Source organism: Cucumis melo, chromosome 4 (assembly GCF_025177605.1).
Source record: "Cucumis melo cultivar AY chromosome 4, USDA_Cmelo_AY_1.0, whole genome shotgun sequence".
Lineage (NCBI taxonomy): Eukaryota > Viridiplantae > Streptophyta > Magnoliopsida > Cucurbitales > Cucurbitaceae > Cucumis > Cucumis melo.
Window position 1 is genome coordinate 2,706,318 of NC_066860.1, and position 18,981 is coordinate 2,725,298.

Genomic DNA, 18,981 nt, shown 5'->3' on the forward strand with positions numbered 1-18,981 from the left:
TTTCTTCATCCAAAGAATGACTTGGTATCTTTCCATCAAAAAGTTATAGTCTAATCTCAGACTTACAAAAATTACTCATATTTTTTCAACAAGGTATTAATCTCAAACTTTACGTTTCAATACTAATCACTTGAACAAATAGTCCATAAGTCCTAAAGGTAGTATTTGTCCATTTCCCCAACTCAGCATCCAATGATCTACATTGTCACCCAAAGAATCGCTTGGTGTCTTCCATCAAAACTTTATGAACTCTTCAACCACATTTTTACTTTGTAATCTAAAGAAATAGCCACACATGTGCAATCAAAATGTTGAGAAGTCCAATCCCAAATGTTAAACTCTTATCCCAAGTATCTTTTCACTTTCTCCATTTTTCATGCTCTTCAACCAAACTTTAGCTTTTCAAACGATAAAACGACTGGACTTCTTCAATCAAAATGTTAAGTCCAATCACATACTATAATCCAAAATTCACTTATTTTCACTTATTTGCATTCATCATGGAATACATAACTATAGACAACAAATATGTATTTTCCCTTGTTCAATATAGAATCTCTAACGCCATGTTCCAATGACAATAACTTGACAAATCCTCAAGTCCTATTATTTGTCCATTTTCTTGACCCTGCATACAATAATCAACACTTCCATCCAAACAATGGCATGTTCCCTTCATTTAAAAAGTTGCAGTTCAGTCTCAGACTTTAAATCCAAATTCTCTAATCATCTGTATCTTTTAATTTTTCCAATTTATGAACTCTCCAACCAATTTTGTTCTTTGTATCACAAACAATAGCTAAGCCCCATTAAATCCAAATATCGAAATTCAACCTTAAACCAAAATTATTTTATCCTGTGTATCTCGTCACATGTAACTTTATGAACTTTTCAACTAAATAATAGCTTTTCAATTCAAAGAACGACTAGACCTCCTCAATCAAATAGATAAAATAAAATTACACACTTTAATAAAAAATTCTCTTATCTTTTCTTACCTTCCTTCACCAGGGAATATATATGACTATCTACAACAATTTGTCTTTTTCCCATTCCAATATATTGTCCATGACTCTTCTAAGGACTTTTATTCGTCCATTTTCTTAGATTTGCATGCAATTATCTACACTTCAAAAAGTATTAGTCTCATCTCATACTTTAAACTAACAATCTCGAATCTCGAGTATCTCTTAATTTTTTTCAATTAATGAACTCTTCAACCAATGTTGATCTTTGTATGATACAAATGTTAAAGTCCAATCTCCAACCTTAAACCAAATTAACTTAAGTCGCACTCAATTGGTTCATTTTTCGAACTCTTCGACCAATTTTTTACTCTTCAACCTCCAATCTTAATCCAAATCTTGAAGTCCAATCTCCAACCTTAAACCAAATTTCTCTAATCTTCAATTGTCTCTTAATTTTTTCATTTTTCGAACTCCCAAATCGAATTTTAGCTTTTTAATCCATAGAACAACTAGACCTCTTTAATCAAAAAGTTGAAATCCAATGAAATACTTTAGTCCAAAATTACCTTATCTTTACTTATTTGCTTTCTTCATGGAACACATAACTATCAACATTAAACTTGTGTTTTCCCTTTATCAATATATAATCTCTAACATTACAATATGTCAATCACTTGAACAAATCCCCCATAAGTCTTATTATTTGTCCATTTTCTTCACTTTATGCATCCAATAATCAACACTTCCATCCAAACAATGACATGTTGCTTCCATTCGAAAAGTTGTAGTTCAATCCCAAACTTTAAACCAACAATCTCTAATCTTACATCTCTTAATTTTTCCAACTTATGAACTCTTTGATCAATTATTTTCCCAATTTATGAACCCTTCCATTAATATTATACTTGTAGTGCAAATAATGCCTAAGTCCCTATAATCCAAATGATTAAGTCCAATCTCCAACCTTAAACCAAGTTATCTTAAGTGACGCTTAATTTGTTCATTTTTTTGAACTCTTCAACCAATTTTATACTCTTCAACCTCCAACCTTAATCCAAATCTTCAAGCCCAATCTCCAACCTCGGACTTCAAACTTAAATTCTCTGATCCTATGCATCTCTTAATTTTTCTAATTTATGAACTCTCCAACCACTTTTATTCTTTATATACAAGAGAATGGCTAGGCCCCATAAAATCTAAATGTCGAAGTCCAATTTGGAACCTTGAACCAAATTTCCTTTAACCAAGTCTCCATCCTCAAACTAAAATTATTTTATCATTTGTATTTCCTAATATATGTCACTTCTCTGAATTCTTCAACTAAAATAATTGTTTTTTAATTCAAAGAACGGCTATACATTCTTAATCAAAAAGTTGAAATAAAATTAAACACTTCAATCCAAAATTCTCTTATCCTTCCTTATCTTCATTCATCATGGAATACATGACTATCAACAACAAATTAGTCTTTTTCCTCTTTCAATATATCATCCATAGTCTTTTAAGGACCTTTATTCATCCATATTCTTAGTTTTGCATCCAATTATCTACACTTTAATCCAAAGAATGGCTTTGTATCGTCAATCAAAAAGTTGTAGTCCCATCTCATACTTTTAACCATTACTAATTTTATTTATATATCTCTTGATGTTTCAAATTTATGATCTCTTCAACAAATTTTGTACTTTGAAATCCAAAGAGTGGCTAGGCCTCTTAAATCCAAATGTTGAAGTCCATCTCCAACCTTAAACAAAATTCTTTTATCTTCGGTATCTATTAACTTCTCCACTTTTCGAACTCTTCAATTGAACTTTAGTCTTTAGAACGCTAAACCTCTTGAATTAAAAGTTAAAGTACAATCACATACTTTAATCCAATCTCGAATGTTAAACTCTTATCCCAAGTATCTTTTCATTTCTCCGTTTTTTATGCTCTTCAACCAAACTTTAGCTTTTTAAACGATAAAACGACCAGACTTCTTCAATCAAAATGTTAAGTCCAATCACATACTATAATCCAAAATTCACTTGTTTTCACTTATTTGCATTCGTCATCGAATACATAATTATAGACAACAAATCTGTGTTTTCCCTTTTTCAATATAGAATCTCTAACACCATGTTCCAATGATAATAACTTGACAACTCGTCCACAAGTCTTATTATTTGTCCATTTTCTTGACCTTGCCTATAATAATCAACACTTCCATCCAAACAATAGCATGTTGCCTTCATTCAAAAAGCTGCAGTTCAGTCTCAGACTTTATATCCAAATTCTCTAATCATCTATATCTTTTAATTTTTCCAATTTATGAACTCTCCAACCAATTTTGTTCTTTGTATCACAAACAATGGCTAAACCCCATTAAATCTTCAACCTAAAACCAAAATTATTTTATCCTTTGTATCTCATAACATGTAACTTTATGAACTCTTCAACTAAATAATAGTTTTTCAATTAAAAGAGTGACTAGACCTCCTCAATCAAATAGTTAAAATAGAATTGCATATTTTAATGCAAAATTCTCTTATCCTTTCTTATCTTCCTACACCATGAAATACATGACTATCTACAACAATATCTTTTTCCCCATTTCAATATATCGTCCATGAGTCATCTAAGGACCTTTATTCGTTCATTTTCTTAACTTTGCATGCAATTATCTACACTTCAAAAAGTTGTAGTCTCGTCTCATACTTTAAACTATCTAATCTCGGGTATCTCTTAATTTTTCTAATTTATGAACTCTTCAACCAATTTTGATCTTTGTATAATCCAAATGTTGAAGTCCAATCTCCAACCTTAAACCAAATTAACTTAAATAACGCTCAATTTTTTCATTTTTCGAACTCTTCAACCAATTTTATACTCTTCAACCTACAATCTAAATCCAAATCTTAAAGTCCAATCTCCAACCTTAAACCAAATTTCTCTAATCTTCCGTGTCTTTTAATTTGTTCATTTTTTGAACTCTCCAATCAAATTTTAGCTTTTTAATCCATAGAATCACTAGAACTCTTTAATAAAAAAGTTGAAGTCCAATGACATAATTCCAAAATTGCCTTATCTTGTCATGGAACACATAACTATCAACAATAAACTTGTGCTTTCCCTTTATCAATCTATAATCTCTAACATTATATTATGTTCCAATGTCAATCACTTGAACAAATCCTCCCCAAGTCTTATTATTTGTCCATTTTCTTCACTTTGCACCAATAATCAACCCTTCCATCCAAACAATGATACGCTGCTTCCATTCAAAAAAATTGTAGCAATCTCAAACTTTAAACCAACAGTCTCTAATCCTATGTATCTTTTAATTTTTCCAACTTATGAACTTTTCAATCGATTAGTTTTCCAATTTATGAATTGTTCAATCGATATTATACTTTCTAATCCAAATAATGCATAGGTTTCTACAATCCAAATGGTTAAGTCCAATCTCCAACCTTAAACCAAGTTATCTTAAGTGATGCTTAATTTGTTCATTTTTCAAACTCTTCAACTTCCAACCTTAATCCAAATATTCAATCTCCAACCTCAGAATTTAAACCCAAATTCTTTGATCCTATGCATCTCTTAATTTTTCCTATTTATGAACACTCCAACCACTTTTATTCTTTATATACCAAAGAACGGCTAGGCGCCATGAAATCCAAATGCCAAAATCCAATTTAGAACCTTCAACCAAATTTCCTTTATCCTTTAACCAAAAGTCTCCAACCTCAAATTGTATTTCCTAATTTGTCACTTCTCTTAATTCTTCAACTAAATCAATTATTTTTTAATTCAAAGAACGGCTAGACCTCCTCAATAAAAAAGTTGAAAGAAAATTACATACTTTAATCCAAAATTCTCTTATCCTTTCTTATCTTCATTTGTCAGGGAATACATAACCATCAACAACAAATTAGTGTTTTTCTCGTTTCAATATATTGTCCATAAGTCTTCTAAGGACCTTGATTCATCCATTTTCATAGCTTTGCATCCAATTATCTACACTTTCATCCAAACAAAGGCTTGGTGTTGTCAATCAAAAGGTTGTAGTCCCATCTCATACTTTAAACTAACAATTTATAATCTTGTGTATCTCTTAGGACGTGTTTGGGGTGTCGACTTGAGTGGGGTGGATTATTTTAGCTCAACTCACTTCACGTTTGGGGGATGGATTAAGCATAGTGGGGATTAGGGTTATTTTACTCCCTGCCACACACTGTTCCACACTCTCAGTCGAGTGCATCTTGGCAAAACTGAAATTATTATTTGGATTATACAAAGTACAAAATTAGTTGAAGAGTTCATAAATTGAAAAAATTAAGAGGACGTTTGGCGCGAGAAGTGACTTATAATTGTCTGGGGATTATAATAGCTTGTGTTTGTGGGAAAAGAATATGTGTATTATAGTCTGAGGTGCAGACTTAGCCCAACTCCACGTTTAGGGCATGGATCAAGCAAAAGGGGAATTTGTGTTATTTTACTTCTTTATTTTATGTCGAAATCCCTGCCACACACTGTTCCATTCTTTTGGTTGGGTGCACCTTGGCACAACTGAAAACTTTGTTTTTCTCGGGATCAATCTCGGTTGAGATCGACCTCGAGATTCTTCCCAAAGTTATGGAACTATTTGAAGGAAATTTCTCGGTCTCTCTTGAGGCTAACTTAGGCCAACCTTAGATCGAGATCATACTACATAATGCTTATGTTCTTTAGCTCAAGGCAACTTTGGCCCAGGATCATACTACATTATGCTTATCTTCTTTAGCTTGAGACTATCACGGGCCAAAGCCTCGAGCTAAAGAAGATAAGGTAATGTAGTATGATCCCGGGCCAAAGTTGGCCCGAGATAGCCCCGAGCTAAAGAACATATGGTAATGTAGTATGACCCTGGACCAAAGTTGGCCCAAGTTAGCCTAAAAAAAGACCGAGAAATTTCCTTCAAATAGTTCTATAATTTTGGGAAGAATCTCGAGGTCGATCTCATCCGAGATTGATCCCGAAAAACAAAGTTTTCAGTTGTGCCGAGGTGCACCCGACCAAAAGAATGGAACAGTGTGGCAGGGATTTCGACATAAAGTAAAGAAGTAAAATAACACAAATTCCCCTTTTGCTTAATCCATGCCCTAAACGTGGAGTTGGGCTAAGTCTGCACCTCAGACTATAATACACATATTCTTCTCACAAACACAAGCTATTATAATCCCCAGACAATTATAAGTCACTTCTCACGCCAAACGTCCTCTTAATTTTTCCAATTTATGAACTCTTCAACTAATTTTGTACTTTGTATAATCCAAATAATGACTATGTACCTTAAATCCAAATGTTGAAGTCCATTCTCCAACCTTAAACCACTTAAGATTAAGTGACTCTCAATTTCTTCATATTTTGAACTCTTCAACTAATTTTATACTCTTCACCTCCAACCTTAATCCAAATCTTGAAGTATCTCCAACCTCAAATCAAATTTCTCTGATCTTCGATGTCTCTTAAGTTGTTTATTTTTCGAACTCTTCAATCGAACTTTAAAGATTGGACCTCTTTAATCAAAAAGTTAAAAGCAGATCACATTCTTTAATCCAAAATTCACTTCTCTTTACTTATTTGTCTTCATCATGGAATAAATAACTACCAACAAATTTGTGTTTCCCCTTTTTCAAAATATAATCTTTAACATTACGCTCCAATCACAATCACTTAAAAATCCTCCACAAGTCTTATTATTTGTCTATTTTATTCATTTTGCATCCAATAATCAACACTTTTATCCAAACAATGACATGTTGCCTTCATTTAAAAAATTATAGTTCAATCTTAGACTTTAAACCAACAACCTCTAATCCTATGTACCTCTTAATTTTTCCAATTTATGAACTCTTCAATCAATAGTGTACTAAGTACAAATAATCTTTAGGTCCCTACAATCCAAATGGTTAAGTCTAATCTCCAATCATAAACCAAGTTATTTGTTCATTTTTCAAACTCTTCAACACATTTTATACTCTTAAGCCTCCAACCTTAATCCAAATCTTCAAGTCCAATCTCTAACCTTAAATCAAATTTCTCTAATCTTCGTCTTAATTTGTTCATTTTCGAACTCTTCAATCAAACTTTAGACAAAAAGCTAAAATAAAAACACATACCTTAATCCAAAATTTTCTTATCCTATCTTATCTTCATCGTGAAATAGATAACTATCAACAACTAATTTGTCTTTTTCCTCTTTCAATAGATTGTCAATGAGTCTTATAAATACCTTTACCATCCCATTTCTTAACTTCACATCCAATTATTCCAATTTAATGCAAAGAACGACTTGGTGTCTTCCATAAAAAACTTGTAGTCCCATCTTATACTTTAAACCAATCTCTAATCATGTACTCCTAATTTTTTTTTTTCCAATTCATCAACTCTTCAACCGATTTTGTACGTTGTAATCCAAATAATGGCTAGATCCCTCCAATCCAAATGTTAGAAGTTCAATCTCCAACCTTAAACCAAATTATTTTAAGTGACTCTTAATTTGTTCATTTTCAAATTCTTCAACCAATTTTATACTCTTCAACCTCCAATCTTAATCCAAATCTTGAAGTCCAATCTCCAACCTTAAGTCAAATTTCTCTAATTTTTAGAGTCTCTTAATTTGTTAATTTTTCAAACTCTTCAACGATCAACCTTCATCGAAAAGTTGAAGTCCAATCACACACTTTAATCCAAAATTCTCTTATCTTTAATTATTTATCTCCATCAGGAAGTGCATACCTATCAACAACAAACTTTGTTTTCCTTTTCTTCAACATATAGTCTTTGATGTTATATTCCAATGTCAATCATTTAAACAAATCTTCCACAAGTCTTTGATGTACATTTATTTCTATATTTTCTTAACTTCCCATCCAATAATCTACACTTTCATTCAAAAAGTTGTAGTCTGATCTTAGACTTTAAACCCAAATTCTCTAGTCCTATGCATCTCTTAATTTTTTTCAATTTATGAACTCTACAACAAATTCTTAATTTAAAGAATGGCTAGGCCTATTAAAACCAAATGCCAAAGACAAATTTGAAACCTTTAACCAAAATTCTCCATCATTAAACTAAAATTATTTTATCATCTGTGTTGCCTAATGTCGCTTTTCTAAACTCCTCAACTAAATAAAATTATATACTTTAATCCCAATTTCTCTTGTCCTTTCTTATCTTCATTCATCATGGAATACATGACTATCAACAAAAAATTTATCTTTTTCCCCTTTCAATATATCGTCCATGAGTCTTCTAAGAACCTTCATTTGTCCATTTTCTTAGTTTTGCATCCAATTATATACACTTTAATCCAAAGAAGGCTTGGTGTCGTCCATCAAACAGTTGTAGTCCCATCTAATACTCTAATCTTGTGTATCTCTTAATCTTTCCAATTTATGAACTCTTCAACCAATTTTGTACTTTGCATAATCCAAATAAAGGCTAGGTTCCCTAAATCCAAATGTCGAAGTCCAATCTCCAACCTTGAACCAAATTATCTTAAGTAAATCTTAATTTGTTCATTTTTCAAACTCTTCAACCAATTTTATATTCTTCAAATCCAACCTTAATACAAATCTTGAAGATCTCCAACCTTAAACCAAATTTGTCTCATCTTTAGTGTCTTTTAATTTGTTCATTTTTCGAACTCTATGATCGAATTTTAGCTTTTTAATCCCTAGAACGACTAGGTATCTTTAATCAAAAAATGAAGTTCAATGACATACTTTAATCCAAAATTGTCTTATATTTACTTATTTGCCTTTGTCATGGAATACATAACTATCAACAATAAATTTGTGTTTTCCCTTATCGATATATAATCTCTAACATTACATTATGTTCCAATGTCAAACACTTGAACAAATTCTCCACAAGTCTTAGATGTACCTATATTTTTGTCCATTTTCTAACTCAATATCCAATAATCTACACTTTCATCCAAACAATAGCACGTTGTCTTCAATCAAAAAAGTTGTAACCCAATCTCGGAGTTCAAACAAAAATATTGCAATCCTATGTATCTCTTAATTTCCAATTTATGTTCAACCAACTTTGTACTTTGTAATCCAAAGAATGGCTAGGCCCCCTTAATCAAAATGTCAATAAACCAAAATTATTTCCAAAATTATTTGATATGTTGTATCTCTTAATGTTTCAATTTTCTAAACTCTACAATCAAACTAATACCTTTTAATTTGAGAACCGTTAGACCTCTAACGTTATACCTCTTACTTATCTTTCGACACCAAGGCATATATAATCTCTAACGTTATGTTTCAATGTCAATCACTTAAACAAATTATCCATAAGTCTCAGATGTACCTTTATTTGTCCGTTTCATTAACTCCACAACCAATAATCTACACTTTCATTCAAAGAATGGCTTGGTGTCTTCTATCAAACAATTATAGTACAATCTTAGACTTTAAACCAAAATTTTCTTATTTCATGTATCTCTTAATTTGTCCCGTTTTTAACACTTCAACCACATTTTTACTTCGTAATCCAAAAAATGGTTAAGCCTCAATCCAAATATTGGAAGTCCAATCTCAAACCTTAAACTCTTATCCTAAGTATCTTCTAATTTGTCCATTTATCGTGCTCTTCAACCAAACTTATACTTTTTAATCCAAAGAACAACTAAACGTCCTCAATTAAAAAAGTTGAAGTCCAATCACATACTTTGATCCAAATTCTCTTGTTGTGTTACTTATTTACCTCCATCATGGAATACATAATCTCTATTGTTATCTTCCAACACCTTTAACAAGTCAATCATGAGTCTGAAAAAAAAGTATGTTTACTAGTCTATTTTATTTACTTCACGTCCAATTATCTACACTTTTATCCGAAAAATACCAAGGTGTCTTCAATCAAAAAGTTGTAGTCTTATTACAGACTTTTTTATACGAGTCTTATCCCATACTTTAAATAAAACTCTCTTCTCATATGTCTTAAAAGTTGTTCCTTTTGGAACTCTCCAACCAAACTTTTACTTTGTAGTACAAAAAATGGCTATACCACTTAAATTAAATTTAGATTCTAGAGGGATGTAGAGATCTTGAGTTAGGTGTGACTTTGTTATTTATCACATCTTTGAATGGAAAGGGTCTAAAAGCTTGTTGTAATTACTTTTTTATATCTTTTTTTGCTTTATTCTGGGCCGCTTTAAGGCTAATATAACATAACAACTTTGTGTGAGAAGCATTTATGTCTTGTTTTGATGTATTAGGCCCCTTATAGGTTAATAAGGGACCATCTTTTGGAGTGTTTATTTTTTATTCACTTTGTATTGTTTAATTTCATCTAAATAAAAGCTGGGCTTCCCTTAAAAGGGATGACAATATTAAATTAGAGTTAAATGCTCCATTCCTAACCACCTACAACTAACGATATAATTTCATTCCTTGCTCAATCTCTCTCAAGTCTATTTACTCTTGAAACAAAAACATGATTTCACAAAGAACATAAAAAAAGTAAACATTTTATAAGATATGAAAAACATTTATTGAAAATTTTATAAAAACTAGGGAGTAAGAAGGCTAACCTGATTAGTTGGCACTACAACAGTTCCAACAATGTAACTCCACCCATGAACTAGCTCACAGTAAACATTTATGAGCAAGAAGACCACAAACATTGTCCAAAGCACGGGTCTGCAACAACATTAAGTAAATAAATAAGGACGACTACAAGTTCAATCATTTGGAAGAAATGATCCACCCATGAATACATGGTACTATTTGGGAAGAGGAGAGTATAGAAAATCTATTTTTTACCTCACTCCGAAAAATATTTTGAAGTCATCTTCTAGAGACCTTTTGATATATTGTTGAAAGTCAAATTTACTTCCCGGAGCAAGGTGAACCTAAAGATAAAAAGCACTGTCATAAAAGGAACAAGTAAGTGGTTTATGATCAACAGTTAGTTTGGGAATTGGGAACTCACTGGTAATAAATCCATTACGTAATGCCAAGTAGCCAGCCTTGCCAACAGACTTGAAAAATTGTTGGAAGAAGCATCCCTGAAACGAAATAACATATTTTAAGCGTTTCAAATCTCTATAGGAAATCAATTGTAAGTATTATAAGTTTGAACCACGATATCCATATCTCTAATCAAGGCCAAAGAATTTCATTTTTGTCCCCGTGATAGAGGAGGGATGTATGGCTGTACATTGCCCATATTCCTTGGCAATGTCTTAAATAAAAATATTTTGATTCTCTCCACTTCGACACTCCATCTCAATACATGCATAACAATCGAGCATTGCTTTATTGAACAATAGTGTTTTAATGTGACTATACAGTATTATTGCTTCCAGATTACGTCCAAGTGGTTTCACAGAGAAAAAAAAAGGCACAACAAAGGAAATAAGAGTTGCCTAGCTGGGGAGAAACTTTACTTACAATGTAAAAGAAGACAGGAAGTTTTGTTCAATAACTCGTGAGGGCTTTCACAAGTGATGTTTCGTGAGTAAGCCTGAATCGTGCATTACCTGCAAAGCAAGTTCATCTAGTTTAGTTTCAAAGAGGAAAGGCTGATCCGTCCATGAGAAAATAAATCATTAAACTTAAGTATTGGGGCAGAACATGCAAAAGTTAGGCTATTAAAAGAAAAAGCTTTTTTAAAGGAAAGAAAAGTGGCATACCATTTGAGAACTCATAATTGTGAGTTGAGGTCTCCTCCTCCCCATGCCTTCCAATCTCGAATCTGTGCACAGAAATGAAAGTAATGTATAAACATAGACACGAGTAGATTTAACAACTAACAGAGGCAACATTATCAAAACTTTATATTCTCATCTTACGTAGTTGATATTTTAAATTTTTTATACACAATTAATCCCAATTTCAAATTTTTTTCTTAAACGGAAAGATTGAGTACCAATTTCTTGTCAAAATAAACTTATGGTGAAAAAGGTCATCAATTTTCTCCTTAATTAGCCATTATGGTTAACAGCCAAAACTTGGATTAGTGAGAAACTATAATAGAGGTAACTTACAATTAATATTTAATCCAAGAATTTTTGCAACCATGGAAAACACTCTTAACAGCTTAACATTGATCATACAAATAATTCCCATACCTTTAGCCTCCCAAGCATCATTGTGATGGCACTATATACCATATGAAATACGGCTAAGAAGAAGATAAACAAGTGCAACTGATGCAATCCCGAGATTGATATAAGCGGCACATGACCCTGTTTACAAAACGATAATCAATTGGTTTGAGAATTTTTCCAAAATATGCGAGCGAGTTTAGACGACCAAGTTAAGATAGCCAAAGAATTTTGTATCCAAATAGAGATCTCGAGTTAGATGCGACTTTGTTATTTATCACATCTATGAATGGGAAGTGTCTAAAATTAGATATGATTACCACGAATTTTTTATTCTTTTCTTCTCAACCGACCCCGCGTTTTCTCGTCGGCTCCACTTAGGGTTTCGCTCAGTCACCGGACGCGAATCAGCAACAAGAATATGCCGGGGCTTGAACTGGGCCGCGGAGCGTTCGGGATCACGGCCGGCGTTTTCTCGCCGGCTCCACTTAGGGTTTTGGCTCGGTCACCGGACAGGAATCAGCAACAAGTATATTCTGGGGCTTGATCTAGGCCGTGGAGAGTTCGGGATTACAGCTCGCGTTTCCTCGCCGGCTCCACTTAGGGTTTCGCTCAGTCACCGGACGCGAATCAGCGACAAGTATATACTGGGGCTTGAACTAGGTCGTCGAGCGTTCGGGATCACGGCCCGCGTTTTCTCGCCGGCTCCACTTAGGGTTTCGCTCAGTCACTGGACGCGAATCGGCCACAAGTATATACTGGGGCTTGAACTAGGTCCTGGAGAGTTCAGGATACGGCCCACGTTTCCTCGCCGGTTCCACTTAGGGTTTCGCTCGGTCACCGGACGCGAATCAGCGACAAGTATATACTGGGGCTTGAACTAGGCCTTGGAGAGTTCCGATCTCGGCCCGCGTTTTCCTCGCCGGCTCCACTTAGGGTTTCACTCAGTCACCGGACGCGAATCAGCGACAAGTATATACTGGGGCTTGAACTAGGCCGTGGAGAGTTCGGGCTTGTATATCGAAGAAGAAGCTGAAAACTGCAGTGGATATAGAGGATGTGAGGCGAGAGGTTGCTACAATGTAAAATTTGCCTGAACATCCGAACATAGTGAAGCTTAAAACGACTTACGAGGATAACGATAATGTTCATCTGGTTATGGAGCTTTTCGATCGGATTGTAGCGAGAGGACACTACGCCGAACGTGCTGCAGCGAACGTCGCGAGAACAATTGAGAAGGAACATTCGCCTCTCAAAGCGATTTGACGAGATATGACCGTTATAGTACTCAACATTCGCCTTTGACCGTATTAAAGCTTCTTGTTCCTCAAGTTTTCGGATTTTTCAATTTACTAATAGTATATATTTTTCGTATTTTTTAAAAGTCAAAACCCAATTACGTACGTGTCAACAGTTTAGTGGATAAAAATGTGTTTATATTCTATTTTCAAACATTAATTGTGTAAATTAAAAGAGAGAAAGAGAAGTTATTAGAAATTTGAATTTGATGTTTTAAAATGCATATTATATTAAATAAAAACAAAAATATCTATAAATATAGTATTATACTTTTTTAACTCATTTCAATTTTTAAAATTTGAACATGTATTATGTAATATATTTTACATTATAGAATGTTAATTATACAATTTTTTATACAAAAAATAAATTAATAATAGTTTATTACAACGTCATATTTATTTATGACTAAAATTGATCTTATTGTGTATAAATATAATATCACACATTTTAAATATCTATTTGAGTTATAATATAATTATGGAGTTTGTCACCGAACACATATTTAAAAGCATAAAATACACTATGTCTTTCAATTTTCGGTTTTTTTTTCTTATACTATAATTTAGGAACATGGAAAATAAATAAAAGAAGGGATAGTTGGATTTATTAAGGCCGAGCGTGCACTGTTCATGTTATTGGTTTTTATATTTCAATAATAATTTTGAATTACAATATATTTAAATAATGTTTTATTTTTATTAAAGTTTGCTTTTGATGTAGTAGTTATAAGCCCACCTTATAACCAATATGTTAACGATTTAAATTTTGCTTATTGCAACTATTTTTACAAAATAATTTTTATTTCAAATATCAATAATTTTCAAAAACTTTTATGCTTCTTATTCTTCTCTACAAGAGTTGAATAATCGTTTTACTGAAACAAGTATTAAATTGCTTTTCTATGTGGCATGTTTGAATCCAAGTAATTCATTCAGCTTTTATCCAATAGACTTCTCAGCTATTGAACTCTCTATGCTTGATGATCAACTTCAAAATTATATTATTGATATGCATTCAAAGTTTGTTGAACTAAAAAAACATTGGTGATATTGTAGCGAAATTGGTCATTACGAAAAGAGGTAAGGTCTATACCCATTAGTTTATCGGTTGTTCACATTGACATTGATTTTACCAGTTGCAACATCTACTATAGAGAGAACGTTTTCTGCTATGGATACAGTGAATACTCGACTATGCAATCGAATGAGAGATCAATTGATGAATGATTATCTTATAGCTTATATCGATAAAGATTTATTGGATAAGTTATATAACAAACTTATCATTGATTGATTTCAAAACATGAAAACTCGTAAATGACAGTTGTAATACGTATTAAATTAATGTTTATTATATAGTGACTCCTATACAAATTTTATGTATCCGCTACTGTATAGTTGCAAATATAGCAATTAAATTTAAAATAAGTATGTATATATCAATATTTTTAAAAAATTGTAAATATAACAAAACATACTAAAGTTTATCAATGATAGAATCTGTCACCAATAGATCATGTTGCAAATAATGAACTATCGTCGATAAACTATTTATTGCGATAAAATCTATTTATTCTATTACAAATAGATTTTATTTATTCTATTATAAATAGATTATGATTTTTTTTTTTTTGTTTTATTTATAACATTTTCAAACATAAGAAAGTTGCTAATAATCTTTGTGTCTATTAGTAATATAGTAATATGGATGATGAATATAAAATATTGCCATTATCATTTTGAGTAGATTTCTCTTTTAAAATAATTTTCCTTTCCAAGGACTAAGTAGAAAATAAAAATAATTTTCTTTAATTTCCTATTGGGCAGGGGTGATCATCTAGTTGTTTTAGGGTTAGTTTTGTTTCTATTAATTTAACACTTATAAATACTTTTGAAATTTTTTATCTGCTATCGTGTTTTTCGCTAAAATCGACTCTATGGACTCGGTTTCTTGCTCTATCATGCTTAACTCTCATATCCGGGTTGGGGATCGGACGAATGAGTTTATGGGAGGGCATGAAGACCGGAGATTGCAGCGGCGACCGACGATCAACCTCGTCGGAGCCGTCAAGGAATTGCATAAACAAAGAGAGAGAGAAAAGGAAGGGAGGACCAAGAAAGCGTGTGAAGCAGCTCGGAGGCTGGTTTGAAAGACAAAGATGGTCAGTGTAGATTTGTTCTGGCACTTGAAACATATATTTTTTCTCTTCACTGGTTTTCACGAATTTTCGTTTTGTAGCTGAGATTCTGATGTTGAAAAGTCGAAGATACAAAGAAATTATAGGTTCTTTGTTCACGATGTCCAAATTACTGCAAGCTAGCGATTTATATATGTTTACTCGTTTTCGAGGATTTTACTGTTGAACTTTCAGGATTGAGTAAAATGTAGTTGTTGATACTTTTGAAATTCGACGTGTTTGATTATCTGAAATGTGGTCGTGACAATTATAGCTTTTGATTATTTTTTGAGGATGGATTAAGTGAAATTTAGTTGATTGACATTTACATTCAAATTGGATTTGCTTGATGATACGAAATGGTTTGGGGTGATTAATGATTTGTTTGTTTGCCAAATTTGTTTATGTAGATTGAAGATTTTGTCGAGATTGAGATTGTTATCCAGCTGATTACTTATACAGAATTATCGATATCTAATGGATGGACAGTCTCAAGACTATGCAGCTGCTTCTACTACGGCTGCTTATGCACAACAGCGACGACAAACAACTAATATGCAACAACAGCTGCCGTTTGTAATCTTCATGGCCAACATCAACAATATCCTCCATCTGTTCCAGGTCTCTCTTTCCTACCGCCAATCCTGTTATGCAACAGTTCCCTTATCATCACCCTATGCAGCAGCAACCACAACTTCATCCACATCATCCACCCCACCCCACCCTCACCTTCTTTATCTTCAACAGCAGCAGCAGCCACCACCAGCTTTTGCTCCTCATTTACCCCCTCCCATGGGTCCTTCACCTTTCCACGGTCCCTATGATTCTGCTCCTCCACCACCAGTCCCACCTCCTTCAGACCCCAAGCTCCAAAAACGGATAGACAAACTCGTGGAGTATATCATAAAGAATGGCCCTGAATTTGAATCCATGATACGAGAAAAACAACAGGACAATCCAACATATGGCTTTCTCTTTGGTGGGGAGGGGAAAGGTTACTATCGTTTTAAGCTTTGGCTAATGACTCGCCCCCATCTTGGAGAACCCTTCAATTCTCCCTTTCCATCTTCATCCGTGGCCATGTTGCACCCTCGTCCAAATCCTGTTACGTCCACCCCCCCCCCCCCCCCCCCCCCATGCTTCTCCGTTGAATGCCTCTGCATCAATAATTGGGGGAGCTCAAATGCATGAAACTCCTTTTGCTTCTTTCTATGAGCAGCAGCAGCACCGTCAACAGGCTTTCGGTATCCCTGGTCGGTCAGATTATGATCAATCTTCAAAATCTTTTAAAGGGCTTTCTGGACCTCTTCCTTCTTATGTTGCTTTGGAGCTCAACAATGTGCTCAGCAACCTTACTGGGACAAAAGAATCCATTGAACGTGCTAAAACTTGGTTCATGCAGTGGTCTCCTCTTGCACCAACCTTACTGGGACAAATGCTTTGGCACTTAGAGACATGATTTTTAACATAGATGATTCTGTGAAGCAACTTCTTATATATACCTTGTCAATGACATTCTTTTTGAGAGGTGCGCAACCATATGATTGCTTCTGTTATTGTTATTTGAATATTATAATTTCTTGGTTTGGTGCATTCAGCTTGCTTAAGTTCTTAATGTTGCTGAATACTGCTTAAAGTTTTATTTTCTGGAACAAATAATTTAACTGCTCTTGAAGTGAGGGATGTTCTCTCTTTCTGGCTTCTTAAATAGAATTAGATCTGATGACGAGTTTTTTTTAGAAGCTCTATTCAATAAAGTATCATTTGCATTAACCAACTAATCTGATAGCAGTCCAACAATATAATAATTCGAGGTGTATTAGTTTTTCCTCATTAATTTTTCTTCCAAAATTTTCAGCATGATGCAAAGAATCAATTCAAAGGACCTTGACAACGAAGCTCTAGCATTCAAACCAGTTTTAGGTTCCATGCTTGCAAGAGTATATCACAACCCTCAAACGAAGGAGGAAAGGCAATTGAAATTATAGAAGTTGATACAGTTCTAGGCGTCTAAGGAGATTTATGATAAGGATACTATTAACGCACTTGAAGGTGAAATGATTAGTGAGATTCCTACCAAAGCTTTGCCAGGGCATCCAAAAGAGCTATCTGCTACAGTAGATTCAGCTGCTGGTAGGTTTTTGGCTTTCTTTTTTGTATGCCTTCACTTATGTTCTCATTTGCAGAGTGCTTTTGTGAGAAAATGATATTTTCAAGTCAAATGGGTAAAATCTTTGTTAAACTTTTTCTTGGTGCCATGCAGGATTGGCACAGCATACAAACAACCACGCCATGAACCTGTGGCAACCTGATAGGCAATGCGCCATTCCAAGTTTTCCTGATCAAGAGCACCCAGATAAGGCCGTTTCCTCAGGCCAGGCGCTGCCAAGATCTGTGACGCCACAAAATTTTCTACCAAGTACAATACCCACAGCTGATTTTGTAAGCTCCATTCCTTTGCCAACTCCTATTCAACCACCAAACCAACAACCCAATGCCCAATTAATGCCTGCTGCTGTGGGTGAAAAATTGCCACCATATCTTTTGTTCCCTCCTGGTCTTATTCCTGGAATGGTGAGAAAAATGCAGATTGGAAGTGGAGTCCCATATTCTTCCATGAACCCTTTGGATATTCCAACTTTAATTCCTCCATCCAATATATCTCCCTTTGAAGTTCTTGAGAGAGTGTCTAAGTGGTTTAAAGAGATTGGTGAGGTTAATCCCTCGGAAGGACCCATGAGTTTTGATGGCAAAGACGATGTATATACTTCTTATAGAAAACAAAGAAGTACCAATTATCACTCCTCTACGAGCGCAAGGCCCACAACAAAGTGAAAAGAAACAGTTCAATTCATTACTAGGAGTGACCTCATAGCTTGGAACCTGTAACATACCAACCTTTTTCTGTTTTCTTCTAAGTTTTGCTGGATTTGTCCATCATTATTAGGTCATTAGCATCGGACTCAACCAGTTTAACTGTGCATTTAGTTTTGATCTAAAGAATCATTCTCGAAAAGACATACGTTACAAATTGAGACTCAGTTTTCTTTTTGGATTTGGACATCTCGAGTAAATTGAACAGTGAGTTTTCTGGTTCATGAATGCTTTACAACAGTTGACTTACTCAATTATTTGGGGAATTTCTTCTTAAAGTTGTTCTTGATGGAGCTTAGAGGGATGCCTTGTTTGGCAAAAGCAGATTCAAAGTAACTTTTCCTTACCTTCACTATCACACATTTAACTATAACTTTATAAGCATCACATGTGCACTTGTTACCAAATTTTACAAAATAATTAAGAATATGTAAAAATGACATACATGAACAAAGTAATAGGTAGTAAACTTTAAACAAAATTCAAGGATGTTCGTGCACATATGAATTATAGGTATAATGTGTAAATTAAATTATTGATGGATGTTAATAGATGTAATAATCCATCTT

At 33.6% G+C, this 18,981-nt stretch overlaps 1 protein-coding gene and 1 long non-coding RNA gene across 3 annotated transcripts in view; one reads left to right on the forward strand and one right to left on the reverse strand.

The window, feature by feature from the left end:
• The window catches only part of LOC103503744 (uncharacterized), a 28,874-nt gene extending 15,482 nt beyond the window's left edge, over positions 1-13,392 (reverse strand). The window contains exons 1-8 of one of the 2 annotated variants that reach the window (XR_540876.3): positions 13,192-13,392; positions 12,381-13,099; positions 12,085-12,201; positions 11,647-11,708; positions 11,405-11,493; positions 10,944-11,019; positions 10,775-10,863; positions 10,543-10,651 (exon numbers count right to left, since the gene is read on the reverse strand). This is a non-coding gene — a long non-coding RNA (uncharacterized LOC103503744). The remainder of the gene's footprint in view (positions 1-10,542; positions 10,652-10,774; positions 10,864-10,943; positions 11,020-11,404; positions 11,494-11,646; positions 11,709-12,084; positions 12,202-12,380; positions 13,100-13,191) is intronic. The other variant, XR_540877.3, reaches the window with a different exon arrangement.
• Positions 13,393-16,015: 2,623 nt separating this feature from the next.
• LOC103503745 (uncharacterized) lies at positions 16,016-18,634 on the forward strand. The gene is given in 6 exon segments (XM_051083175.1): positions 16,016-16,532; positions 16,717-16,964; positions 16,967-17,027; positions 17,030-17,066; positions 17,397-17,671; positions 17,802-18,634. Coding segments are annotated over 6 exon segments (1,710 nt in total). The 3' UTR covers positions 18,374-18,634.
• Positions 18,635-18,981: the final 347 nt, after the last annotated feature.